This window comes from Netta rufina, assembly GCF_964035555.1.
Source record: "Netta rufina genome assembly, chromosome: 1".
Classification (NCBI taxonomy): Eukaryota; Metazoa; Chordata; class Aves; order Anseriformes; family Anatidae; genus Netta; species Netta rufina.
The window spans coordinates 3,569,861-3,592,661 of NC_140123.1; the positions used below are offsets into that span (position 1 = coordinate 3,569,861).

The 22,801-nt window shown below is 41.7% G+C and overlaps 1 protein-coding gene across 2 annotated transcripts in view; it reads right to left on the reverse strand.

Moving 5' to 3' along the window:
- RSF1 (remodeling and spacing factor 1) overlaps positions 1-22,801 on the reverse strand; it is a 55,738-nt gene that overhangs the window by 22,098 nt on the left and 10,839 nt on the right. The window contains exons 2-8 of one of the 2 annotated variants that reach the window (XM_084304308.1): positions 15,368-15,459; positions 12,242-12,334; positions 11,747-11,952; positions 9,581-9,738; positions 4,529-6,261; positions 2,173-2,370; positions 1,157-1,261 (exon numbers count right to left, since the gene is read on the reverse strand). In XM_084304308.1, the coding sequence (XP_084160434.1) occupies positions 1,157-1,261; positions 2,173-2,370; positions 4,529-6,261; positions 9,581-9,738; positions 11,747-11,952; positions 12,242-12,334; positions 15,368-15,459 (2,585 nt within the window). Of the gene's footprint in view, positions 1-1,156; positions 1,262-2,172; positions 2,371-4,528; positions 6,262-9,580; positions 9,739-11,746; positions 11,953-12,241; positions 12,335-15,367; positions 15,460-22,801 lie in introns of those variants that run through there. The other variant, XM_084304309.1, reaches the window with a different exon arrangement.

Here is a 22,801-nt window from a genome sequence, read left to right on the forward strand (position 1 = left end):
ACATTTCAGCATCACTTTCTCACCAATTATTCCATATTGCATTTAATAAGCAAGGAGCCGTATGTAAAAATGACTTTTTATGGACAAATTGTGCTTTGTTTCATGATCACGGCCTTATTGAGCTATCTCCAAGGATGATATTTCACTCTAGCACAAATTTGGTATTTTTCTTTTTAAAAAATACCAAGCAGCAACAAAGCAAGGGGATGTTTTAACTGCAAGCTGCAATACGAAATCGTGTAAGGAAAACTTTCTTACTATTCAAGATCATGACTAGTCAAACAAAAACACTTCTCAGAAGAGAACTGACAAATTGATGCGTGATACAGCCATATCATGCCATGGCTGGTGTTGCTTTTTGCACAGCAACAGCCCTTCTGGCAAAGGATTTTTCCTCTGCAGATGGGCAGATTATGCTGAAAACGCACACAGGATGGTTCCCCATTAATTTGACAAGAACAGCATCACACATTCTTTGGCTTATCCTTCCGAGCATCATCACTGCAAATCTTGCTTTTTATTTTAGAAGCACTTTTATTTTAGAAACTGGGCTTTTTTTCTTCTTTTTTTTTTTTTTTCTTTTTCGTTTTTTTTTTTTTTTTTTTTTTTTCAGAAGGAACTTCTAACCTTCAAAAAAGTGGCCATTACTTGACAGGGACAGCACTGCCTTTCTCAGCAGAAGCTAACTAGATTGTGAAACCCATCAGAATTAGCAGCTTTCTCTACCAGCTTCTGAGCAAATGTCTCTGGAGACCAGCACATCAAGAAGAGCTGCTTGCTGTGGTCACTTTATTTTATATAGATATTCCTTGCTGCTAACTGCTCCCCCTCCCAGATGCCAACATCATGCTTCTTTTGGGAAAAAAAATAAAAAAAGATATTACATTTTTAATATTATTTTTGTTATTTAACAAAATATAGGAAAAAAGTGTGGCTGGAGTACACACCAGCAACATGTAGTCATTCATCACTAAGAGAAGACAGGAAGGGAAAGGGAAAACACCCCACAAAACTGAGTTTTACTAATGGCTAAGGGGAAGATCACTCCATCATGGTCTACTTTAAAACAGAAAGATGAAAGAAGGAAAGAACTTGTTAAACTCCCAACAACCCTCCACCAGTGCAAAGCTGAAAGGGAAGTGGAAGAGGTCCATACGTGCTGGCAAGGTGGGCAGAACCACTCTCCGTCGGGAATGATCATCAAAGGAGGGCGAAGGCAGGCTGTGTGGTATCCGCTGTCGCAGGAGTCACATAACAAAATCTGTTGAAACAAAACAAATCGTGAGTATCTTTTGGCATTCAAAACATGTAACGAGCTCCAGAAGTGTTTTCCCTGCCAACACAGAAGCGCTTCATAAATGCTTTGGGCTGTGCCAAAACCCCCAAAAATCCTCTATCGCTTATCACTAGCTGTTTGCAGGGCCAGGGGTGGTTTTTATGGGCAAGTTTATGTATCACAGTTTTCCACTTTAACACCAGATTTTGTCTCGTGTTGTGTTCTCAGGCACTCAGCACTTCTGGGCTACGCAGAGTGTGTGCCCGTAGGACTGTGGGATCTGGTAATGCTTTCCAGACCCCGGCCTAAGTGGAAAACTACATCTGGACAAGATGTGGTGCGAGCTGCTTTCCCTGCACGCTCACGTCTACGTGAAGGAAACCTGGCCATGTGGAGGGAGCCTGAGCAATCTGAGGCAATTTCCTCAGTCAGGATGATTTTATGTCCAGGATGGTAGAGATAAAGCTAGAGATAAAGCCTCGCAGGCTCTCAGGGATATACAGAACTAGGCAGCTATTAGGATTGCTGCTTAACCGGGTAAAGAAACCTCTGGAGATCCCATTTCATTAAAACTGACCTAACTATGTGAGTATCTATTGCAATGTTTACCTCTAACATCCTGATGTTCTAACTTTGTCTCAGCCATACTAGGAATCTGTCACACACCTGAGAATATGCTTATTTTGTACCTCGTAAAAGACATTTAAAAGGCGGTAAACAAAAGCAGTAATGTCCTTCTCTCCTTGTTAAAGGTTAACTCATCTTTCTTCGTGGCTTCTTTACCTAAAATCTAGAGGGTACTCCACATACATCCACCTCAAAGAACAACGTGCCTTCAGATACTCTTTTAATCTACCAAAAAAAACACTCAAGAGAAGCTTTCCCCCAAAGCCTACCAGCTCTGGGTGGTTGGGAAGGCCACACTTCTTGCACGGCTCATCGTCATCAGCAGGTGCGGCTTCTTCTTCCTCCTCTTCTTCCTCTTCCTCCTCCTCCTCCGAGTTTTTTTCGCTCTCTGAGTCCTCACTGTCTTCATTACTTGAGTATTTCCACCTGCCCCGTGTCCGTGTACCCGTCCACCGAACTTTGCTTCTCTAGGAGCGACACCATTTCAAAGAGAAAACACAAAGGAAACTTACAGTTTCTTCCCAGATCCTAAAAAAATAGTAGGCTCGAAAGTGAAGTGATTCATCTCCATCACAAGAGTTTTAAATTCACAGCAGAGCATTTCAATGAACAGATTACCATTCAAAGAGCCTGAAAGTTCAACAGGATAGCAAAGGGAGAAAAATACTATCTACCTGCAGAAAGAGATTTGCAAATGAGGTTTAAAAATAGGAAGGCAGGCTGGTGACTCAGCCTCTTTTCTCCTACTTTGAAAAAGCAACCTGGTTTGTGCACAAATTAAAGTCCACATTTAAAGTTTTTTAGTTTTCCTCAATCCAAACTGAATATTTAGTCATTTTTTTATACAGTTCATATCTTTCATTTTGATTTAGGAAACATGTTTGCACTCTAGAAAGTGTATCAATTTAACTGCTTTTGATGCATTCTTCTAAGATAGGCACAATTTTCTGAAATAAAAGCAGTGCACCATACAAGTACATATTTATATCATTTCATATTAGTTAAAACCACACTCTACAACCTGGATATTTTAACTTTAAAACAATGCAAGAAAAAAAGAAACTCTTCTTGCAATTGTTTCTCATAAACATGATGCTCTCACAAATATTTTTTAGCCCCCAGACACTGAAAATTTAAAATATTTTTTCTAGGTTTTTCAGTTCAAACCATTTTTCAGCTTTGACTAAACTACTCATTGATCTGAACCTGCTAAACTGAACTGTACAAAATATTCTAATGCTCCTGCAGGATGCACTCATTACACAGCACTACTTGTCACATTGGTAAAGTTTCATTTTGGGTTCTTAACATTCATTTCCTGCTCTTCAGCGATTTTACTGTTCATTAAAGCTTAGTGACAAATCGTGCTTTAAATCCATGAGAGTATTAATTCAATTTTAGGCTTCCTCACATGTCACCATCGTTCCAAATCTCTTTTTAAAGAGCCTTTTTAGAAAGAAAAGGAACATAAAATATCCAATTAAAGATTAGGGTATTTTGATAAAATGACAGAGGCATAACATTATCAAGCTTCTTCCTCTGTCATAACTTTTAAAAACTCTCTACCAAATTAAGCATTCTTAGATGTCTGTATCTTGGAAAAAAAAAGATCAAATTACAGCAACAGTATTTCAAAATTAAAACTACTTGTAAAACTTAGAAGCACTACTATCCTTTTATTTCACTTTCATTATTTAATTTAGTTATTTTGGATATATGACAGAATTTTTTCAGCATAAATGTTACCGTTCACAGTAAAATGAGCTGCTCTTTTTAGGAAGGTTATTCAGCATTGCAGTATGTGAAAGAATTTTCTGAATATGTGACTGCGTTGGTAGAACTAAAAAAAATCACTAAGGAAACAAGTAGCAGTGAAAAATTAATAGGATATCAAGTTGATATAAAAGAATATACTTAAAATTACAGCCTCTTTATTCCCTCTTTCTCTTTTGTACTCCATATCCAGAAACATACGGAAAGTAAATGAATAAAAGGTGGTTACAATTACATAGATTTAGAAGCAGTATCCATACAGACGTTTAACTCCTTGTATTATTTTTGCCTGACATGCTTTTAAGATTTATGCCCCAAAATGGCAAGTTTATCATGAAAAAAGACCTCTATCCATAGTACAAATTGTTTATCGCATGTATAAGAAGAGCTAAGTACATCATGAAGCCACCACAATAGCTTCAGCTTCACCTAGAAGTCCTAACATGTTATTCTTCACCAGTTTTGCTTTCTTTTTTTTGCTTACGATCATCCCCATACTGACCAAGTATCCATCTAGACAATCCACAGGAGCTACAAGTCCCCGTGCAGCCACTCAGTCAGACTGACTCGGGTCTGATTGCATGGTTTGTTAGGAAAATTCACTTCCACTGGCTCAGTCTATTTTGCTGAGCTTAAATGAAAGATTTTATAAGCTGCTAAGTCAACAGATATTACTAATGCTCTCTCAGGGGGTGTTTTTATATTGGTTGAGTCCACTAACTGGATTGCAAAGCTAGTTCCTCGCAAAAATTGACCAAAGGAATGTAATCCTTCATATTCTTATATAAAACCATATCCTCATACAGATAAGACCATGATAATTTCTATTCCCAAGAAGTAAAACCGTATTACCTTGTTAACTTTAGAATTGGACTCCTTCTCTTGTTTTTTTGCATCTTCTTTCCGTTCCTGCTTTTGCGCTGCCGCAGGTTTCTCCTCGTCCTCCTCAGGTCGTTTTTTCTCAGATTTCTGATCCCGAGTCTCCACGACTTTTGGGGTCGGCTTGGATATTCTTGGAGATCGCCGTAACGTGCGGCCGATGCTGACCTCTTCGGGTGGCGTTTCCGCCTTTCTCTTCCTACTTGAGATCCTAATTGTTAATTTAATTCCTTCTTTCTGTCTTTCAGACGTTATTTCCTTATTATCTGTTGCACAGCTTTCCTCTTCAGAAACTAGTTTATATTTAAATTTGCTTTTAGGTACAGGAGATTCCTTTTTACTCTCCGAGGAGTCCTCCAGATTAGAAGCGTGGGCATCACCTAATCCATCTGGCTCTGCCTTGGCAGCTTCAGGCTCTTCCTCTTGTTTTTCAGGGCTGGCTTTTTCTTCTACCTTGCTCTCCTCAGGGGGAGTAGGTTTAGCGTCGGAGCCTTCTGTTTCTGAACCAGACTTCTCTAAGGTAACAGGCGAGGTGGATGAAGGAGGCGTCTCAGCAGCTTTCAGAGAATCAGGCTTCTCCTCGGGCTCGCTTCTGCTTTTCAAAGCCTCCTCATCAGGCAGCGCAGGCTTGGCTATTTCTGCAGGAGCAGATGCGTTTGTGGACTTTTCTAGCTTCTCTAAGCACTCTTTGGGCGGCGGTAGCCTGTCCTTTTTGATTATCACGGCTAGCTTCTCTTCAGTATTTTTGGCACAGTCTTCAGAGTTTGAAGATTCCTCCGCTACCGGTTCAGCAGCTGCATTGTCGAGGGACTCTTTTTCCACAGGACTAGATTCCTCCTTGAAAGGCACTTTCTGATGAGAAAGCTCAGAGACCACAGCCCCTACCTCTTTCACCACAGTTACTGCGTTTTTCTCAACTTCACACGCTTTTATAATTCTGCTAACAGAGTTTAGGGAGTCCGAGATCTTTTCACCACTCTTATTACCATTTTTCTCTTTTAACGAGTTGCTGTCTTCCTTTGTAATAACAGAGTGCTCTGCCTTATTGTTTTGGATGACACTTGGGGTTATTTTTTCACTGCTCACCTCTCCGTTTACCAGTATTTTCCCATCAGGACACAAAGCAGTAATCGTAGGGACTCTCTTAAAAGTTTCTTCTTCTGGTTTCCCTTCTTCCTTCAAGACATCCTTCGTTGGAGTAACGCATTTACACAGGGAGCCCTTTATCGGACTGTCATAGTCATCCGTCAGCTTGATCTCTCGCTTTTTAAGTGGTATTTTTGCCTGCTGGTCATTTTTAAGTTTCTCGCTTTCTTCCACAGACTTCTCCACAATTTCCTGGGGAGTTTTGACATTAACACAAAACTCTAACCTCTCCGGCTCGTGAACTGCTATTTTGTCAGTACAACTTTTTACGTCTTTTAAGTCTTTTGGTTCTATTTTGTTTTCCTTCACTTCTACTTTAACAGGCTTGACGTTTTCTTTAAAGGAGTCACTTTCCTCTTTGACAGTTTGCTTTTCTTCATTGTATTCTGAAGGTTTCTCTAATTTTACTATTACTGGCAATTTTATAATTTCTTTTTCTTCCACCTTCTCAATTTTCATCGTGTTTTCATCTTCTTTGACCACAGGAAGAGGAAGACTTCCCAGTTCCTTGGGCTGTTCCTCCACCTCCTCTTTTTCTTCTTTGATTTTTAATTGATTTTCTGTTGGCAGAGAAAAACAACTATGAAACAAAACCAGGGGACCTACAGGATTACAAATAGCATCCATCAAAATGAAGGTATATCTAAAAAAAAACAACAACAAGTCCCCTACAAATGAATCTTCTCTCCTGGAACAATTAGGAGGCTGGTTTGTCTAGTGCTGTCATTAAACAAGGAGGCTGCCAATTTTTAGAATCACTGTTCAGTTTAATTATATACAAAGATAAACCTAAATTTGAGAAGCTATCAGCAGAATTCTACACTTATCCTAATTTATACGGACATCTCAACTCCTTCAGTAGCATCACAAGACCGTTAGAGAAAAGATATGTAAACCCTCAGCAGAGTGCATGTGAAGCATCAACTTAGAGAAGTCTTGTTTGAATTCCTGAATTTTGTCAAAAACCAGAACATGGGGTGAGCTTCCACGTTCTTCAAGTGCAATTCCACGTTCGATTCAGTTCCCTGTTTGTACAGATTTTTATTTCAAGAAAAATCTAACTATTGTATTTTAACATTTCAGAGAAAAATGGAAAATATTGAACACTGGCTGATGGCCAAATTCACCTGGCTTCTCCATTCCTAGGCAATGAATGCATCTCCTACGTCCTGTCAAAATGCACAGAACAGCTAATATTTCATTTTCATAACATTTTCATTTTTGAGACATACACAGCGAGTAGTAGCATATACCAGAAAATCCTGCAGAGCTTAAAGAATGAGAACATGCCTGCCTTGCTCAGGCAATTTTGGATCATTAGGGCTTAAAGTACAGCTCCAGCACCCAAAAGAAACCATACGTTTATTGTGTTGCTCTGTATTTCAGCCTATTACTTCTCACTACTAAAGCCACTTAATATCTTGGGGTTTTTATTTTGCCATGCTTTTGGAGTCACCTAGGGATAGAACTAATTAGAAAAAGCAAACATGATAGCACTGCATACACTGTAACATTATCTTCCACCACCTGGAAGATGTTATTGCAAACATGTCAGAACTCCAAACAAAAGGATGGTTTTTCTTTCTTCTACCTCACCCCTCTCCCTCTGCACTAGTGTAATTCTTCTCCAAGATGAGAGCTTCCCAAAGCAGTTAGAAATACACGAAGTACATGACAGTTGAATTAATTACATGTAAAGAAAACAAGCATTTTACAAGAGGAAAGAGTGGTGAGGAGGAATTCGTACATTTTAACATGTTTTCAAATGCAAAGCGTTGTATCCAAGTAAGTCTCAGCAGTTAGCAAAGGAGTGAGAGATGCATCCCAGCACACCAGAAGCAGTAATAGTCTGAAGGCTCAAGACTGTTTTTTCTCCCCCTCCTAGAGGTGATCACCACTCTGAGCTCTTGTAACGTAAAAATAAAAGCTGCCTCTCTGAAGACATTTGTCTGCAACAGTGTGAGCAGCACATTTTCTGTCTTCTTCTGTCCTCTCTTCACTTCTCTCTGGATAAACTTTGTCCAACCATGTCTTCCCGTTACCTACTGCTTTCTCCCAAACTTCTGACATCAAGAATCTCCAGAACCCCCAAAACCTCTCTATCCTGAAAAGCAATGGCTGTTTTAAGATCTATATATATTTTTTTTTAACTCCCCAGGCTGCTCGTAAGGCATTTTGTATGCACAAAATGACTCAGCAGATGCACAAGTTGTCTTAATGATATTTGAGTCAAACAGGCTAGTAAAAAAGAAAAAAATAAAGTTAAGCACCGGTTCAGTTCACTTTATTTTTGAATAAACTAATTTAATGCTATTTGGAAAGCTGCCAAAACAAATGGGTATGAGTCCTTCGGATATATTTTCAGAGTACCTGTGAAGGGCTTTAATATTTTCCTAGAATTTGAATACAGACTAATGGGAAGAGTTACTAAAGCTCCTCAACTGAAATGATCAAAGCTCTGTGAACACGGTGACTGCACTTCCATCACAGCACATGTAAATAATTTCATTATTGATTGCATAGGAGTGATTTTGCATGCATGTAAGTAGTGATCTAGGTGACACTGGAAGGCTGAGCTTGTGGTAGGACTTTGGGACTTATCCCAAAGTGGGGTCATTTATTAAAGTTTGTAAAATCATATTTGAAGTAGAGATCTCAATTAAATAATTTGACTCAACTGATTTTTAGTGAGACCAAGACAAGATCAGTACTTCGTAGAATTAATTCTGCAGTAACAGTAACTACACAGATTGTGCTGTCACTTACATGCAAAGGTAGATACTGGAAATGTTTTAGAGACACAATTCTCCTGGAGTTTGTCCCAGTTTACTGCAATTTCTACCCTAGCCTTTAAAATATTTCCAAAACAAAACGAAATATTTATCTAAATGTTGCATTTATTTCTTCTGTTCTACAGTGTTTGCAAAGAATGGGAATAAGGTAGCAAGTGTTCATCTTTGGTACTCAGAACAAAGCCAGGTCTTTGCCAATTCTGTACATCTAATTAAACTAAACAGATTTGGAGAAACATACTAATGCTGGAATCCTTAAATCTTGCTTCTGATTGAGCAAATCTCCTGCAGTTTAACAAAATGTTAACACCAAGTAGTAACTGGTGTAAAATTACTTGGGATAACAAGCTTTTAGTTTTTCATAACCTTTAAAAGATCAGATTTTTGTAACAAAATATTTTAGGCTAACAGACAGTAAGAACCAATGCACAAACCACTAAGTCAAGCAAGATATTAAATATGTGCAATGACATGATAATAAGGAAGGAAAAAAGGTTATTTGCTGGTAAAAACAATGTGGTGGAGACAGCTAACGACCACTTCATGTAGAAATATTTTAGCATTTCAAATTGATTCAACTTAAACTCAGGTCTTCTTGAAAAATCGCGTAGGCTGGGAAATAATTGAGGAAAAAGCCTATTTTTTTTGATTCAAACTTAAAAGTAAAAATAAACAACATACACAATACTGTAGTGACTTCAATCATGGCATTGCACAAACAGATTTTTTTTTCTTTTTGAAATTTTAATGTGTTTAGAACAGGAAAAGCTGGGCAACATTTTGATGCTCCACAAAAGCATACAGTGACAAGTATTTACAACACTATACAAAATGTACAGCATAAGTAAAATTACTTGGAAAACAATTTATACACATCTCTTTTTTTATAAATAACTCTTGAGCTTAAATACGCACTAAAAAGTTCATTAATATTTACCAAGATATTCAGTATTTACTTGATTTACCATGAACAGAAACATGTATATTTTTTAAAAAGGTCCTAATCTAAAACAGCAACTTTTCAGCAAGTTGAAAATCGTGACACTGCCACAGCACAGCATTTAAAATTTGAGAAAAGGCAGAAAACCTTGTGTAGCTGCTTCTTCGCCCTTTTTGGTGTCTTCATCTTCTATGCTTGGGCTTTCACGTGACGAATTCTCCTGCTGAGAGTTGTTGTTTTTCAACAGGGCAGGATCAATTTGCGCTTTCAAGAGCTCAAGGGTCTCTGCAAGCTCATTTCGGTTTCTAGATGACGGAAGAAAAAAACATATTGTCTGATAAGCCACTTACTCGCTCACCCCAAAGGGATTCATTAAAAATAAACAAACACCATCTGCTTAAACGAACGCTGCCCTGAAAACCTCCCATCCAAGCACTGTGAAATGCCTGTCCTACCAGCGACTGCGAATTTTGCATTCGGAAACTTTCCAATTTATCCATACCAAAATAAAACTACTTTTTTTTTTTTTTTTTTTGGAAGGACTTTATCTATCCCAACTCAAATCCTGTTGGCCCAGATCCAAGCTGCTATTATTTGTTATTCTTTCATTCATCCTTCTCTTACGATCCTCACTGGTTTTTCTTTGCAATTTCTTCTTTCTCTCAGCAGAGAAGAAGCTGTAAGCTTTCTGCCTGTGCAGCAGACAGGCAACCACATCATTCGAGTGAAATTTTCAAAGCAGTTAAATAATTTAGATAGTTTCTACAACAGCCCATCCTAAATATATTTGGGAAACAATACGAAGATGTCCACAAAATTCCAGCTACTGTGATTGGGAGACAATATTTGTGTATCTGTGTGTGAATCTCAGAGTACTTTAACTCCTTACTTAAACTGGCCATCTAATGAGAAAAAACAAAGCCTTAATAGATAATGAATTTGAGTGATGATTAAACACATTGTTTTCATAACAGACTACAATAATAAGACTCATTTTCTTTTTCAAAATCAACATTCAACAACTAGTTAATTACAGTAATAAAAGGAAGACTGGAAGTGCAACAAGCCTGACACGCAGAACACCACAGGTTTAAAAGCATTTCAGGTTTCATCATTGCATTTCTGTGTTTTTCTGCTCTAAGTGTGTCAGAGCTTTCCCAGCAGAAGCCTGATTTCCTCTGCTTTTCGCATTGACCTCTGGAGTCTATAATGTGGGAAGAAGATAAACACTGCTCAGCTCTTGGCTGGCTTGTTTAGATACTTCACTGTGTTCGCCCACAACAGCTGTCTAAATTTCATTGGTGGTGAGGCTTATCACTTTATGGCCCACTGACAGTGATTTAAACCATTCTGTGTGGCTGCCCTGGCTACTAAGGTTACTGAAGTTATGGGTACGTGAACAAGCTATGGATATAGAAGTTAACATTTACAAACAGAAAAATAAAAAGGTTAAATTATGTATATTATCTTTAAGATCTATTTCTACTTCTCTATCTATGTTCTAGAGTTGATTCTGTTGAGCCCCGTTTTAAATCCACTTGGAACTAAACAGCTGAAAAAAGGTAAGATTGCACGGAGATAAATTAAAAATGGGTAACTGGTAGATATGAAAAAACACACACAAAATTATTTTTTCATTAGGAAAGATCCCATATGTGCTTTGCATTGAGTAGGAAAGTGAAAGAAAAAAGTATGTAACACGCATCACAAAGGAAGATGACTAAAATGTTATCAGACCAATTTGCAGCAGCTGAGAGCCAGGGGCACTGAGTCATTTCCATGTCAGCCTGCATCTTCATCACATACCTCATCTTCAGTGATCTCTGAGCTGAATTCTACTCCAGGAAGGGTTTAGTACCTATCTGGATTGCCAGCAATGCTTTTAGCTTCATGAAGTTAAAATTGCAGCGTGATTCTCATTAGAACGAAACTGTAATTGTCTTAACAGGGCAGAATTTAAAGAAGCAACAGTGCCCCCTCCATCTCCTAAGGCATGCCAGGAAGCAATATGGAGCTACTGTCCTCTAGGCAGCCTTCTCTTGGCTCCTCTTCCATACATCCTCTATGGCTTGATTGAGAATAAAATTCATTAGCTATTACCCGCAGACCAGTGAGCCATTTCTGTACATATTTTTGCACTAAATCGTACGTTTTTTAGTAAATCATACATGATTTAGTACACGAAGGCAGAAAATGTGGCTGTTATGAGCCTATTCCGTGAGACATGGAGAGTTATTGAAATACATTTCCAAACCCAGTAAACAACAACAAAATACGGGGGGAAAAAAAAAGGGGGGAGAAAAAAAGGAATACCTAACAATGCACTTCCATGTGGATCCATCCTGGTCATCCTGTTCTTCTATGTACATCCTGACATTATGCTCTTGATCTAGCTGATACCAATACATCAGTCCATCCTTGTCTCGACCAATGGGCTGAAGACGCATGGCATCAGCATCCTCCTCGTTAATTATATTTTTAAACTTTAGATTGTCATCAAACTGACATTCACAGAGATACTGGAAACATGAGAAAGTAGAAAGACTGTTAAAACATCAAAACATGAAGAGAAATAACGTATGAAAGTCTGAGCGTGAGAGGTACGCAAGCAAAGCATTACTGTTTGGGCCTGTCCCACTACAACGAGCAGCGTGCCTGGGACAAGATCAGCTCCACATTTAACATATCCAGGGAAGGTTCCGTCAAGCTAAAGTTGCAAGGTGCTTCAGTGAGTTGAGAAAGCCCAATCTCCGGGATATTCAAGTGAGGGAAAAAAACCAACATTCAGAAACTTAGTTGAATGTGTACCTTCAGAATGCCCAGCTTGCATTCCACGCTCATTTCTAGGTATCCTTTTTTTTCCATCTCCCAAGCCCAAGTGCTGTTGAATTCTTGGCATATCTGTCACAAACAAAATATTAAGATTGGGAGGGTTAGAGGATAAAAGTAAACTTTAAACTTTAATGCCAATAATACCTTACTGCAGTAAAAATTACACATGATCTCTTCAGGACTGCGTCAAAATGTCAAAAAACGTGGCACAAAAATCAAACTAGAACTGGGACAGCTCAGCAGGCACTGGCAAATCTCCATGGAGGAACGTCTCATTATGGCCCTGACCACTACCAACCTCTCTCAACCTCTTAAATTAGGCAGCACAACCCTGTACTGGGAAGTTATTCTCATCTTTGCTGTGCAAAATCTTCCGTTTTTCTCTGAATTGTCTATTTAGAATATAAATTGTCTTGAGTGGACATGGTTTCTTCCTACATCTTTACAGTACTTACCATACAAGCTGCCAGGCACTCTTGGGACCTACCTGTCCTACAACAGCACGGCAAATAATAAATGAAGCTGATATTCACTCCACGTTGTGGAATTATTGGGTGTATCTTGAGCCTCAAGCCATTTAATTAATATTTTAAAGTCTTTTAAGTGAAGCCAACCTCAAGTTACTAAAAAGCAAATAAATTCAGTGCCACCAACGTGGACAAAGCCCAGAACGTGGAAAAAGCAGCAGGAGAGGACAAGACAACTGGATCAGGGGGGTGCTCCAATAATAACAGTGCAGAAGGAATTCCCTCTCCTCCCTGAAGAAGTCAGAGGTGCTTAAGACAACTCTCATGGAAAGAGAGGGGTCATGAGCAAAAATCCAGCAGCTGCTATCAGTGGAAGATAGAGCACGGGGATCTCCAGCTGGAGATCACATCTGAAAGCAACCTTCTCTGGAAACAGCAGCAAAAATCACCCGAAATTTCACCCACCACAAGCGCTGTGAAGCTCAACGTGGGATGCAACCAAGCAAGGTGGAGGTCTGCCTCCTGTCCCCACTGCTGACACCGATTGTTAAGTGACCGAAGCGTAAACTACTGCCCAGGAAAGGGAAATTTGGGGCAGCAGCTTGCAATTAGCTTGGCTCAGCCACACCATAAAGCATCCTCTGAGTCTGTGACCTCCAGAGAACGGTGACGACGGCGCTCTGATGATGGTAATTCTGCTGAGGAGCAGTTTTCCCTGCTCTGAGGCTGAGGGACATCACACTGCTACCTCTGTGGCACAGAGCTGACAGTCACAAAGTGAGCTCCCTTCTGCCTTCTCTCTCATTTTCTAAGCTGTAACGTGAAGAATGCCAGGAAACTGTGCTAAGGGCACGTGCCAGTCACTGTTCACTGCTTGCTCATTAAGTATGAAAGCAATAATGAGAAGTTTGGCGTGCTCTGGAAGCGAATGACTCTGAAAGCAACAACTCAAGAGACATAAGGGCCGGTGAGGCATCTGCTCCAGCTGAACCGAGTGCGTTTTGACAATTAAAAATCATGCTTTCTCCTGAAAATGCAAAATACGTTTGACAATAGTCAAGTTGAGCGTTTGGTCAGGAGGCAGCGCAGTCTGAATTCAGTCACCGACACGTTTCTCAAAAGCTGGACAGTTCCTCTTAGTTGCTAAGACGTGTAGGACAAGCCATTTCTTTCCCTGAGTCGTACACGACCACGTACTGTCGTTGTGCAGGAGAAATTTGGATTCTTGGAGCCCTACAGCCATTTTCTCCCCAAAAAGAGTAGTGTGCATGCTGGGGAGCCAGCTCGGGGAATTTGTACCATCCAAACTTTGCTTTAGCAAAAGGAAAAACAGGTCTAAAAAGGAAAAACAGGTCAACGCTGCCTTTTAGAGCAAGTCAAAGAAGTCAAGCAACGCTGCAGACTTTTATATGAAGAATGCTCTCAGTGCTTCTACACTTTTTCCATTTTTCCTGTTTTTTGTGGCATTTCCCGGTGTCGTTGGTTGTTTTTCTAAAAAAATTACACCTTTTGGAAACGGGGACAATATTAGCATACCTTTCTAATTAGTTATATTCATATTCCTTTGTGCTCGAGACTTCTTTGAACCGCTGGCTAGAATAAATATCAAGTTAGCTGCGGAGACTGCCAAATGAAATAAAAGTCATTACTGATTATTGGCCTTAATGGGGGGACTGGGAAGGTTTCCTTATCGCTCTCCCATCCTTGCTGAGGGAATATTTTCCATAATATTCCCTCATAAACTTGTTTTTCTCCCTTTCTGCTTGCCACACAACTGCTTCGGTGGGATTTACACGCTCTCCAGTCAGAGGGAGGTTTTTTTTCTCAGCTCGCTGCCATGGCCTGTGGGTATATTGATGGATTTCATACAATTCGGTAACCATGGACCACACGACTGTTGCATGAATTATGTTGTTATTGCAAAACATCAGCATGAACACTTTACAGCTGGTGAAGAGGTGAGGTTTAACCTCAGGCCCTTTGGCAGGCTGGTTCCTGACACGCTCCCAGCCCCGTATACATCTCCCAGTCCTATTTACATCATCATCCTAGGGCTACACAAGCCAGGGGGCAAATTCCTGCCTCTCTAAAGCTGGCAGAGAGCACTTAGGGGGGACAAACCATAACTGGAGGTGCTAAGTGCCATTATTTGTTTGGCTGCTGTTACCATAACGGTGTAGTTGTGAGTACGACGCAGTCCTGGCTGTGCAGACAACACCAAGCCTACATTTTTGTGAATTAAAAGGCTCGTGGAGCAAGGTCTCTAGAGAAGAAACACCAATCTGTTTGAGTATTTGTGTATTTTTATTTTATAGAGTGTAAATGCTTTAAATGAAGAACTATTTGCACGTAAGGTGCCAACAGAGGCACTGCCCCCTCTCTCCTCAGATTAGCCTGCTCGCAGGCTGCTGAATCTCTTTCACACCCAGCAGATAATGTTTATTTTCAGAGCTTTTTGGACAAGCCCAGGCAGACTGAAAGTTAAGCTGGGATCTTACGCAACTAAAGGCTGGGCGCACACGTCGATGTTGGCCACGAGGCAGCCCAAGGCTCGCTGTAATTCATAGCAGGGCTTGCTGACACAACAGCTCATCGTAATCGTATCGCAACACAGAACACGAGATGCATATTGTACCTTGATCAAATATTTCTCCCATCTGTCTGCCGTGACAGACTTCCCGATCTTTCTCATCAGTTTCAAGTGAAGCTCCACCAATTCTTTTGGAACTGCAGGATTGAGAGAGAAAGAAAAAAGACGTTATAAAGGCTGGTGCAAATAAATCTTCAATGTTAAACAGTGAAAAACTGTGATAAATGGAGAAATTTTAATAAAACGCAGTAACTTGAAGTCTGAGTAAGAGCAGCCCGGCCACTAAAAAAAAAAAAACAAACAGAGCAAGATTGAATTAATTGCATGGGTCTTTGGCTTAATTTACATTTATGATGACCGTTGCCCTTCCTGTGGCCTCCCCTGAACTCGAGGAAGCACACCTCGACGATAAATACTTAAAAACTCGTCAGCGCTAAAATAGAAACCGCAGAGGAAGTACGCCAGTCACACCCCTGCAGAAAAAAAAACACTTCATTACTGTGAGCAGCACACCTGCAGCTGCCTCCACCACTCCAAAAGGTGCCTCCTGCACCGTGCCTGGATTATCACCGAAGCCAAATTATTTTGGGCTGGCTGCACGGCGTGGGAGATGTTCTAGAAATGGGGTCCTCGTGGATGCAAAGAGACTCGTGGCATCGATGGTTTCCAACTTGGCAGGCTCAGAGCTCACAGCACACACCTCGGGTGCGACCTCAGCATCTCCTCTTGGCTGGGATTTATAAATCAGGCTGGCACCACCAAGTGGCAAATTTGCAGAACGTCAGTTTTAGAGGCAAGAGTACCATCACTTTTTAAAATTAATTAAACGGCAATTATTAATGCAACTACACACGACTAATGAGATGAGCTGTCTCATTTACATTTTATTGAAAAATATTAAAGAACTTTTTTAGTATTTTTGCTTGCAGGCTGTTTGCAAACAACTTTATTTTTTGAAAGCATTTTCATTCCTCTACACACACACAAAGTTAAAAGGAAAACCTCTTACAATCATATTTATTATTATGGTTTTTCTGCTGGTCTGGTAACATTACTTGACACGTGATAAACAGCTGGGATACAAAATGCATTTGTTCTGGATGAGGCATTACTAGGTAGGATTTCTTTTACTGGTCTATAAAGTGTTTGAGCCTCTTTGTGGATGTTTTCAATATTTAACTTGCTTTCACTCTGCCGATGTTCATCCTTCGATCCGCTGCCTCTATTTCCAGGTGCAGACGAGCTGGTAAAACGCTGGGCTGATGAAGATACTTGCATTGTTTCAGAAGACGACCACAGCTCCTGGTTTGCAGCCAGCGAGTTAATGCACAGCCACAGGCCCTCCTCAAACCCAGAAAGCACCAGCTTGGTAGCCAAAAAGAGACCTTTAAATGCAGGTAATTCTCGAGTGACTCTGAACCAGCCCTCGCTTTTTCTCTTTTATCCACGTTGTTTCCATTAATGTTGCAAGCTGAGGAAACCTCACACGTCCCCTCCTCGAAAATAGATGCGTTTCACAACTCCAACCCACCAACAAGGCACGGGAGCAAAGGTCTCAGCCCTGCGAGGTGCCGAGCGCTTGGCACTGCCAAAATTCAGCCCAGAGCACTTTCCACGCACGAGCAGTTCTGTCAAAGTCAGCTCCCACAATTTAACCTCAGCTTGCGTTCGTGTAACGTGGAGCTGAGCCAGAGCATTCAAAACCTCGCTGGATCAAAGCTTTTGTTCTGCATTTTCCTTTTTAAAATCTTTTTTACAGGTACATACTGATTGGAAGCCCGGTTTGAAGACACCCAGATGATTTGTTCCAAAAGCACCAAACTCCCAGGCACCAAAATATTCTTTGCTGGAGCGCTGCTCTTTGGAGGGACGGAGAATGTTAAAAATCCAAACACTGGGAAGCGATTTTGCACACCCACCCTCGGTCAGCACTTACAGGGACGTGTTGGCAGCCACTGAAACCCCGCTTGTTTTCTGAGGCTTGAGCATTTCAGGGATCTTGGTGACGCGTTGACACGGTTATTTTCACACAGAAACTTCACAAACGTTACGTTCCTGATCCTTTTCCACTTATTTATTACCTTTCCAAAGCGTTCTTCACACGGCCAGGGATCTCGGCTAGCTTTTTGCCAGCTCCCTGGTGAACCCTACGAGGAATTGCGTTACGCAGGAGCCCAGGAACAAGGTGGGAGCTCAGGAAAAGAAAATCGAGGTCCATTTTGCAGGCAGAAACTGTAAATACCGTAGGGATCCCATGCTGCAGCACAGCCCTGGCTCGCAGGCAGACAGCAGCTCAGCGAGGAGGTGGAAGGAAGGCTGAAGAGCGGTGGAAAATCTGTCCCTTGCTGGAGCACCTCGCTGGCAAGGGGAAGAAGGGCACCAGAAAACGAGATGAATATTTCGGTCAGCTCAGAAACGCTGTGAACCCGCTGATCTTTAAAATAATGAACGTTCCCAGGCTTTGATGAAGCTTTGGTTTCTCTGGCAAGCTACGGTAGCTCCCCAGAAGCACCAGGCCCACTTTCACAGAATAAACTTCGATGGTGGAGAAGACTTTGGGACAATAAAAAAGGGAAACGGTGCTATTTTAAAACCAAACCAGCTTATTTTTAGGTAACTAGTAAAAACCAAGCCGTGGCCATCTGCTAGATAGTCAGAAACGCAGACTTTTGATGGCAAGGAGCCATGAGTCAGGACGAATGAGTCACTGCACACAGAGTTATGGGGCTTCGGGTGCACTTTAGGGGATTTTGTGAAGTCCTGAGTTTTCCTGGAGGGCAAGCCCTTGTCTGGGCATCGGGCAGTGATATCCTTTGGATGCTTTTCTGTCTACTCCAGCATTTCGAGGGATGTCCCGTACATCAGTCCCACGTTTCTAGCAAATTCGGAAAAGGCAAAAAATGGAAATGGAGTAGAAGTAGTAGGACCACGTGGAAATCCCGTCCGGTGGTTAGCAAAGCCTTCACTTCCAGCACCTGCAGAGCCAGGGATCAAAGCCCTGGTTGTGGCTCCCCGTTAACACCTTCCCAAATAACCGTAAACTCGGTTGACCTCAGCTTCTTTTCCCTGCCAAAACGAACACGCTCCCAGCTCAACACGCTCCCAAACAACAGCAGAAGAAAGAAAGGAGGAAAATGGAAAAAAAAAAAAAAAAAAGCTCTGGGTGTGGTGGGATGCTGGGACTCGTTATCAGGAAAATGATTACAAATAAATTGTCAGAGATGTAGGGCACGGAGAGGAAGATGAGGAGGAAGGGAGCAGCATGCTGAGGCCCTTGCACTGCAGGGAGGCACATTTTGGGATGCAAAGAGCGCCGGCAGCTTGCACGCTCTGCGAACACAAACAGGTCCTCCCAGTTATACCAGTAAAACCTTTTTTTTCCGTGCTAACTTGCTTTGGCAAGCGGAATGAAAAAAAAATAATACAGGGCAAGTGTTTCCATTCACTGCTGGCTCTGTTTGTCTTTATCCCTTGACCACAGTGACCTCTGCTTGGTGGATTCAGCACCAAAGCAAGCCACGCTAAGCAGGTGGGTGGTGGAGGTGAAGGGGATCTGTAGGGACATCCCGCCTCCCCTTCTCATCCACTCACCGTGTGTGACCCTACAAACCTGGCTACCGGCACCCTGGGTGTTTCTCACCTCAGCCCTGCGAAGAAAAATGGGAGATCCCTGCAGTTGGGATGTGTTCGTACTGAGTTCATGGACCAGAGAGGGAAAGGATGGTGTTGGTACGAACGTGGCACGCTAAAAAACTGTAAGGACACAGCCTCTGCTGTGAACCAGGCAAGAAGCTACAGCAGCCCCCTGAAAAATAACCACATTAAGGAGATTCAAGCAGAATATCAGGCTCCATTCACGTTCAAGCTTGGCAGAAAAATACGTATTTGACGCCTATATTGTTTCCTAACATGAAAAGCAGGAGTTTCTGTTCCAAAGGACAACCTAAATATCTTCCAGCTGATTCACTTGACGAGTGTAACCAGCCTACCTCCAAGCTGCCTGCCCGTAAAAACGACACGGAGGAGAGGGGGGGAATCACAGCCGCTCTGCCTCCTGAGCAGAGGCAAAAGAGCAATCAACGACGCTGTAATTAAACCCAAAACGCCACCAGAACGAGCGAGTCACCGAGCAGCTTTTTTATATCCTGTTCCTAGAAAGATTTTGGCAGGCACGAAAACCAAACAAACCGCGCTCCTGTTGAAACGACGCTGTCAGCCCAGTGAAGGGCCCGGAGATCTGGATGCTCGGCAGCTCCATCAGTTCGATCTAAATATCAAGCAGCTTCACCTCTTACCTGTAGGCTCTCTTCCCTTCCATGTGTTTTTTTTTTTCCTTCCTACCTTACTGCCTGCAAATCCATCCTGTGATTTTATGCCTGTGCTCCTAAAGCCCGCACTGCCACCCGTCACCTCCTCTCCATCCACCAAAAATCTTCGTTTGCTTCATCGTTAGCATAACTCTGGAAGCTGGAGGTGCAGAAGAGGACTGGGTGTTCACCAAGCAGCTGGAACCATCAGAGACCAGACCAAGCCAAACAAAACCCCTGCAAGAAACTTCAGCTTTTTCAGCCACCCTTCAGCAGCTAGAGGCTGGTTTAGTTTTTCACCTGAACAAGTCCCCTCTGTTTCTTTCTCTGGCTACCAAGTTCCTGGCAATATTTTTTAATTTAATACATTAAGCAACAGCAGGAAAGAAAAAAACTAAGAAAATCAAGACAGGCACACTAAAATGTAAGATTTAGAAAGAAAAGCGTATTGCACTAGGCTAGGAAAATGAAATGGAGGTAGAAAAAAAAAAAAGGAGAAATGACTTTGAAAACAATGCAGGAAAAAAATAGCACACGGTCTATTTTAGAAACTGGAAATAGCCCAGGGAAAAAAAGAAAAAAAAAGACAGCAAATAAAAGCCCCGTTTACTGCCTCAAAAATGTACTGAATAAGAAGTGGGCCCAAATCCACGAGCTCCAGATACATGAAGAGAGAACGGGAAAAATCGGAGCAGAGCAGCAATGTGCAAACAAGCAGCGAGCACTCAAACACAGGGAGGGAAAGCCACGTGAAATTGTCACAGATTGCTGTTGCTCCGTGGTAAATCACTTCCAGTGACCACATCACGCACTCCAACTCTTCCAAATCAAGCCCACTTGACTTGCTGATTAATTATCAGCAAGTCAGAGGCAAGCACTTGACTCTCTGAAGCTGCTGTAAGCGTGACGAGCCAGCAGCTTGCACTCCGGCTGGGAAAAATCAGCAACTCAGATCCTCGAGGATGGCTCTGGGAGTCTCCTCCCTGCAGAGTCTCCGAGGTGTGAGTGGTTTCTACCCAAGACTTTTAGACTGTGAGCAGGAAAGGCTCCTCATTTTCCTCTTTAGCACTCTCAAATCCAGAGCACCTGTGATGAAGGTGAAAGGCAAATGGGCACGGTGTGCCCACAAACCACACAGATCCAGCCAAAGACACATTTTTGTGTGTCTTACGGAGTTAGGAAGCAGCAGAGAACTTCACAGCGGGTTGGTGAGCCAGGATTCTCGAGCTGTACAACAGGAGAAGCTGAAGAGGCAGGCAGCTGGAAACAGGATCTGGTTCTGGAGAGGTGTGCAGCAAAATGGAGATCTCAGGTGGGATGAGGCATCTGCTGGCTGTTACAGGAATGGAAGAATCACTCGCCAAAAAGGAAGCAAGCAAAAAGAAATCAATATGGCAACGTTTGCCTCTTGCTCCAGCACCAAGTAGTTCCATAAGCAGGCAAGAAATGGTGAAGTTGAATTCAGTGCCTTCTTTCAGAAGGTTAAAAATTACCACTCACTCCTCGGAGGGTGTCCCAGCCACAAAGCAAACAGCAAGAAAAGAAACACAAGATCCAGAGGCCAAAGGATGGACAAGAAAAGGAAATGTGACTCTTGTTTGAGTGAAAAAGGATCCTGAGTTTTAGATCCTACTCCTCACTCCCAGAATTTCTTAGGTATCTGCCATTAAAACCTCAGAAAGGGGAGCAGCACAGCTGCAGGATTCATCCAAGCAAAGGCAGATATTTACACCTGAGTGAGCTGCAGATAATCCAGCGAGAGCCCCTGGCCAGAAACACGCTTCTGGAGTCAGCTCATCCTAAAGCACACATCTGAAAGAGGTTGGAGTCAATAAATGCAGTCAGATTAATTCTGTTGTGGAGTTTCTGGCAAGTTTTTCAGTGAAAACCAAGGTGTGTAAGGTCTTGGGGATGGCCGCAGGGGTGTTAGCAGCTCCTGGGGGTTGTACCTCATCCTTAAACAGCCCCCTAAACTCTCACGCTCCCCTTCAGACGCAGAATTACCATCGCAAATCCAGCCTCGATTCACAAGGTTTGTCCGTGCACAGACATTTCTGGCAGACAAAATCAATTCTTTGAGCATGGCAGCCTTTAACTTGGAGAGAAAGAGCACGCACCCTCTTGTACTGAAACCAAATCAGGAGCCTCAGTGCAGCGAAACAAGCGAGGATCAAGATTAAACAACACCGAACCGCACACTGCAGGAGTTAGGGCTTCAGCTTCATGTTAGAGTCCTCTTTATTCATGTAACAAGTGAAACGAGCTTCTTTAACAGTGCTCTGTTAGAGGATAAGCTGAATGCAAGTCATTTTTTAGTGCATTATATGAAAACAAAGACAAATTTAAATGCTTTTTAATTCCTCGCTCTGTTTAGTTACTTGAAATGTTGCTCTGGTGGCGGTTTTGGTGAATTTCTTGGGTACTGAGCTGAGTTTTCTTCAGCATTGACAGAAGAAGGATGTTGATGATCCTATGAAACCACTTACTCACTTGAATAAAGAGGCAATGTTAAGAAATTCAGAGCAGGATAAATAAAATCACTTCTCTACAACAAGTTTCATCACCCAGGTTAGGTCATCATCCTTAGCCCTTAGTAGAAAAAATATACAAAGTTTTGTGGGTTTTTAATCTTTTTTTTTGAGTTTTGTTTTCATGTATCAGATGAAATCTATCAGGGAGATAGTTCTGCCCTTTTTGGCGTTCAGAGAGCACGTTTTTTCCTCTAGTCATTGCATGGAGACTTCACCTGAGTCCCATTTATACCTTCAGGCTTCATTACCCTGCATCAAACTTGCCATCACGCCTAGCAGTTCACTACAAAACTTGCACCATGTTTCCTTTAACACTAACTTCACGCAGCGATGCTAACAGGTGAATTGTTCCTTGGCAGTTTCCCTGGAACTGTCAAATATTGCAGATACCACTTCTAGAAAGCCCGGTCTTGCAAACTTAGGCCTTGTAAGACAAGAAATGTTGTTAGTTTACTGGATCCTAACGAAATACAAGAATATAACCATGCCGTAAAGATGTACATTCAATGCTTTGCAAAAGATTTTGATGAATTTGTGTAGAAAACTTGAGTACTACTCAGTAATTTGGTACTTTACACATCAGGAGCATTGTGTGAGCCCAAGATTTAAGGATCAGCATGAGCAAACTTTGAAGACGAAGC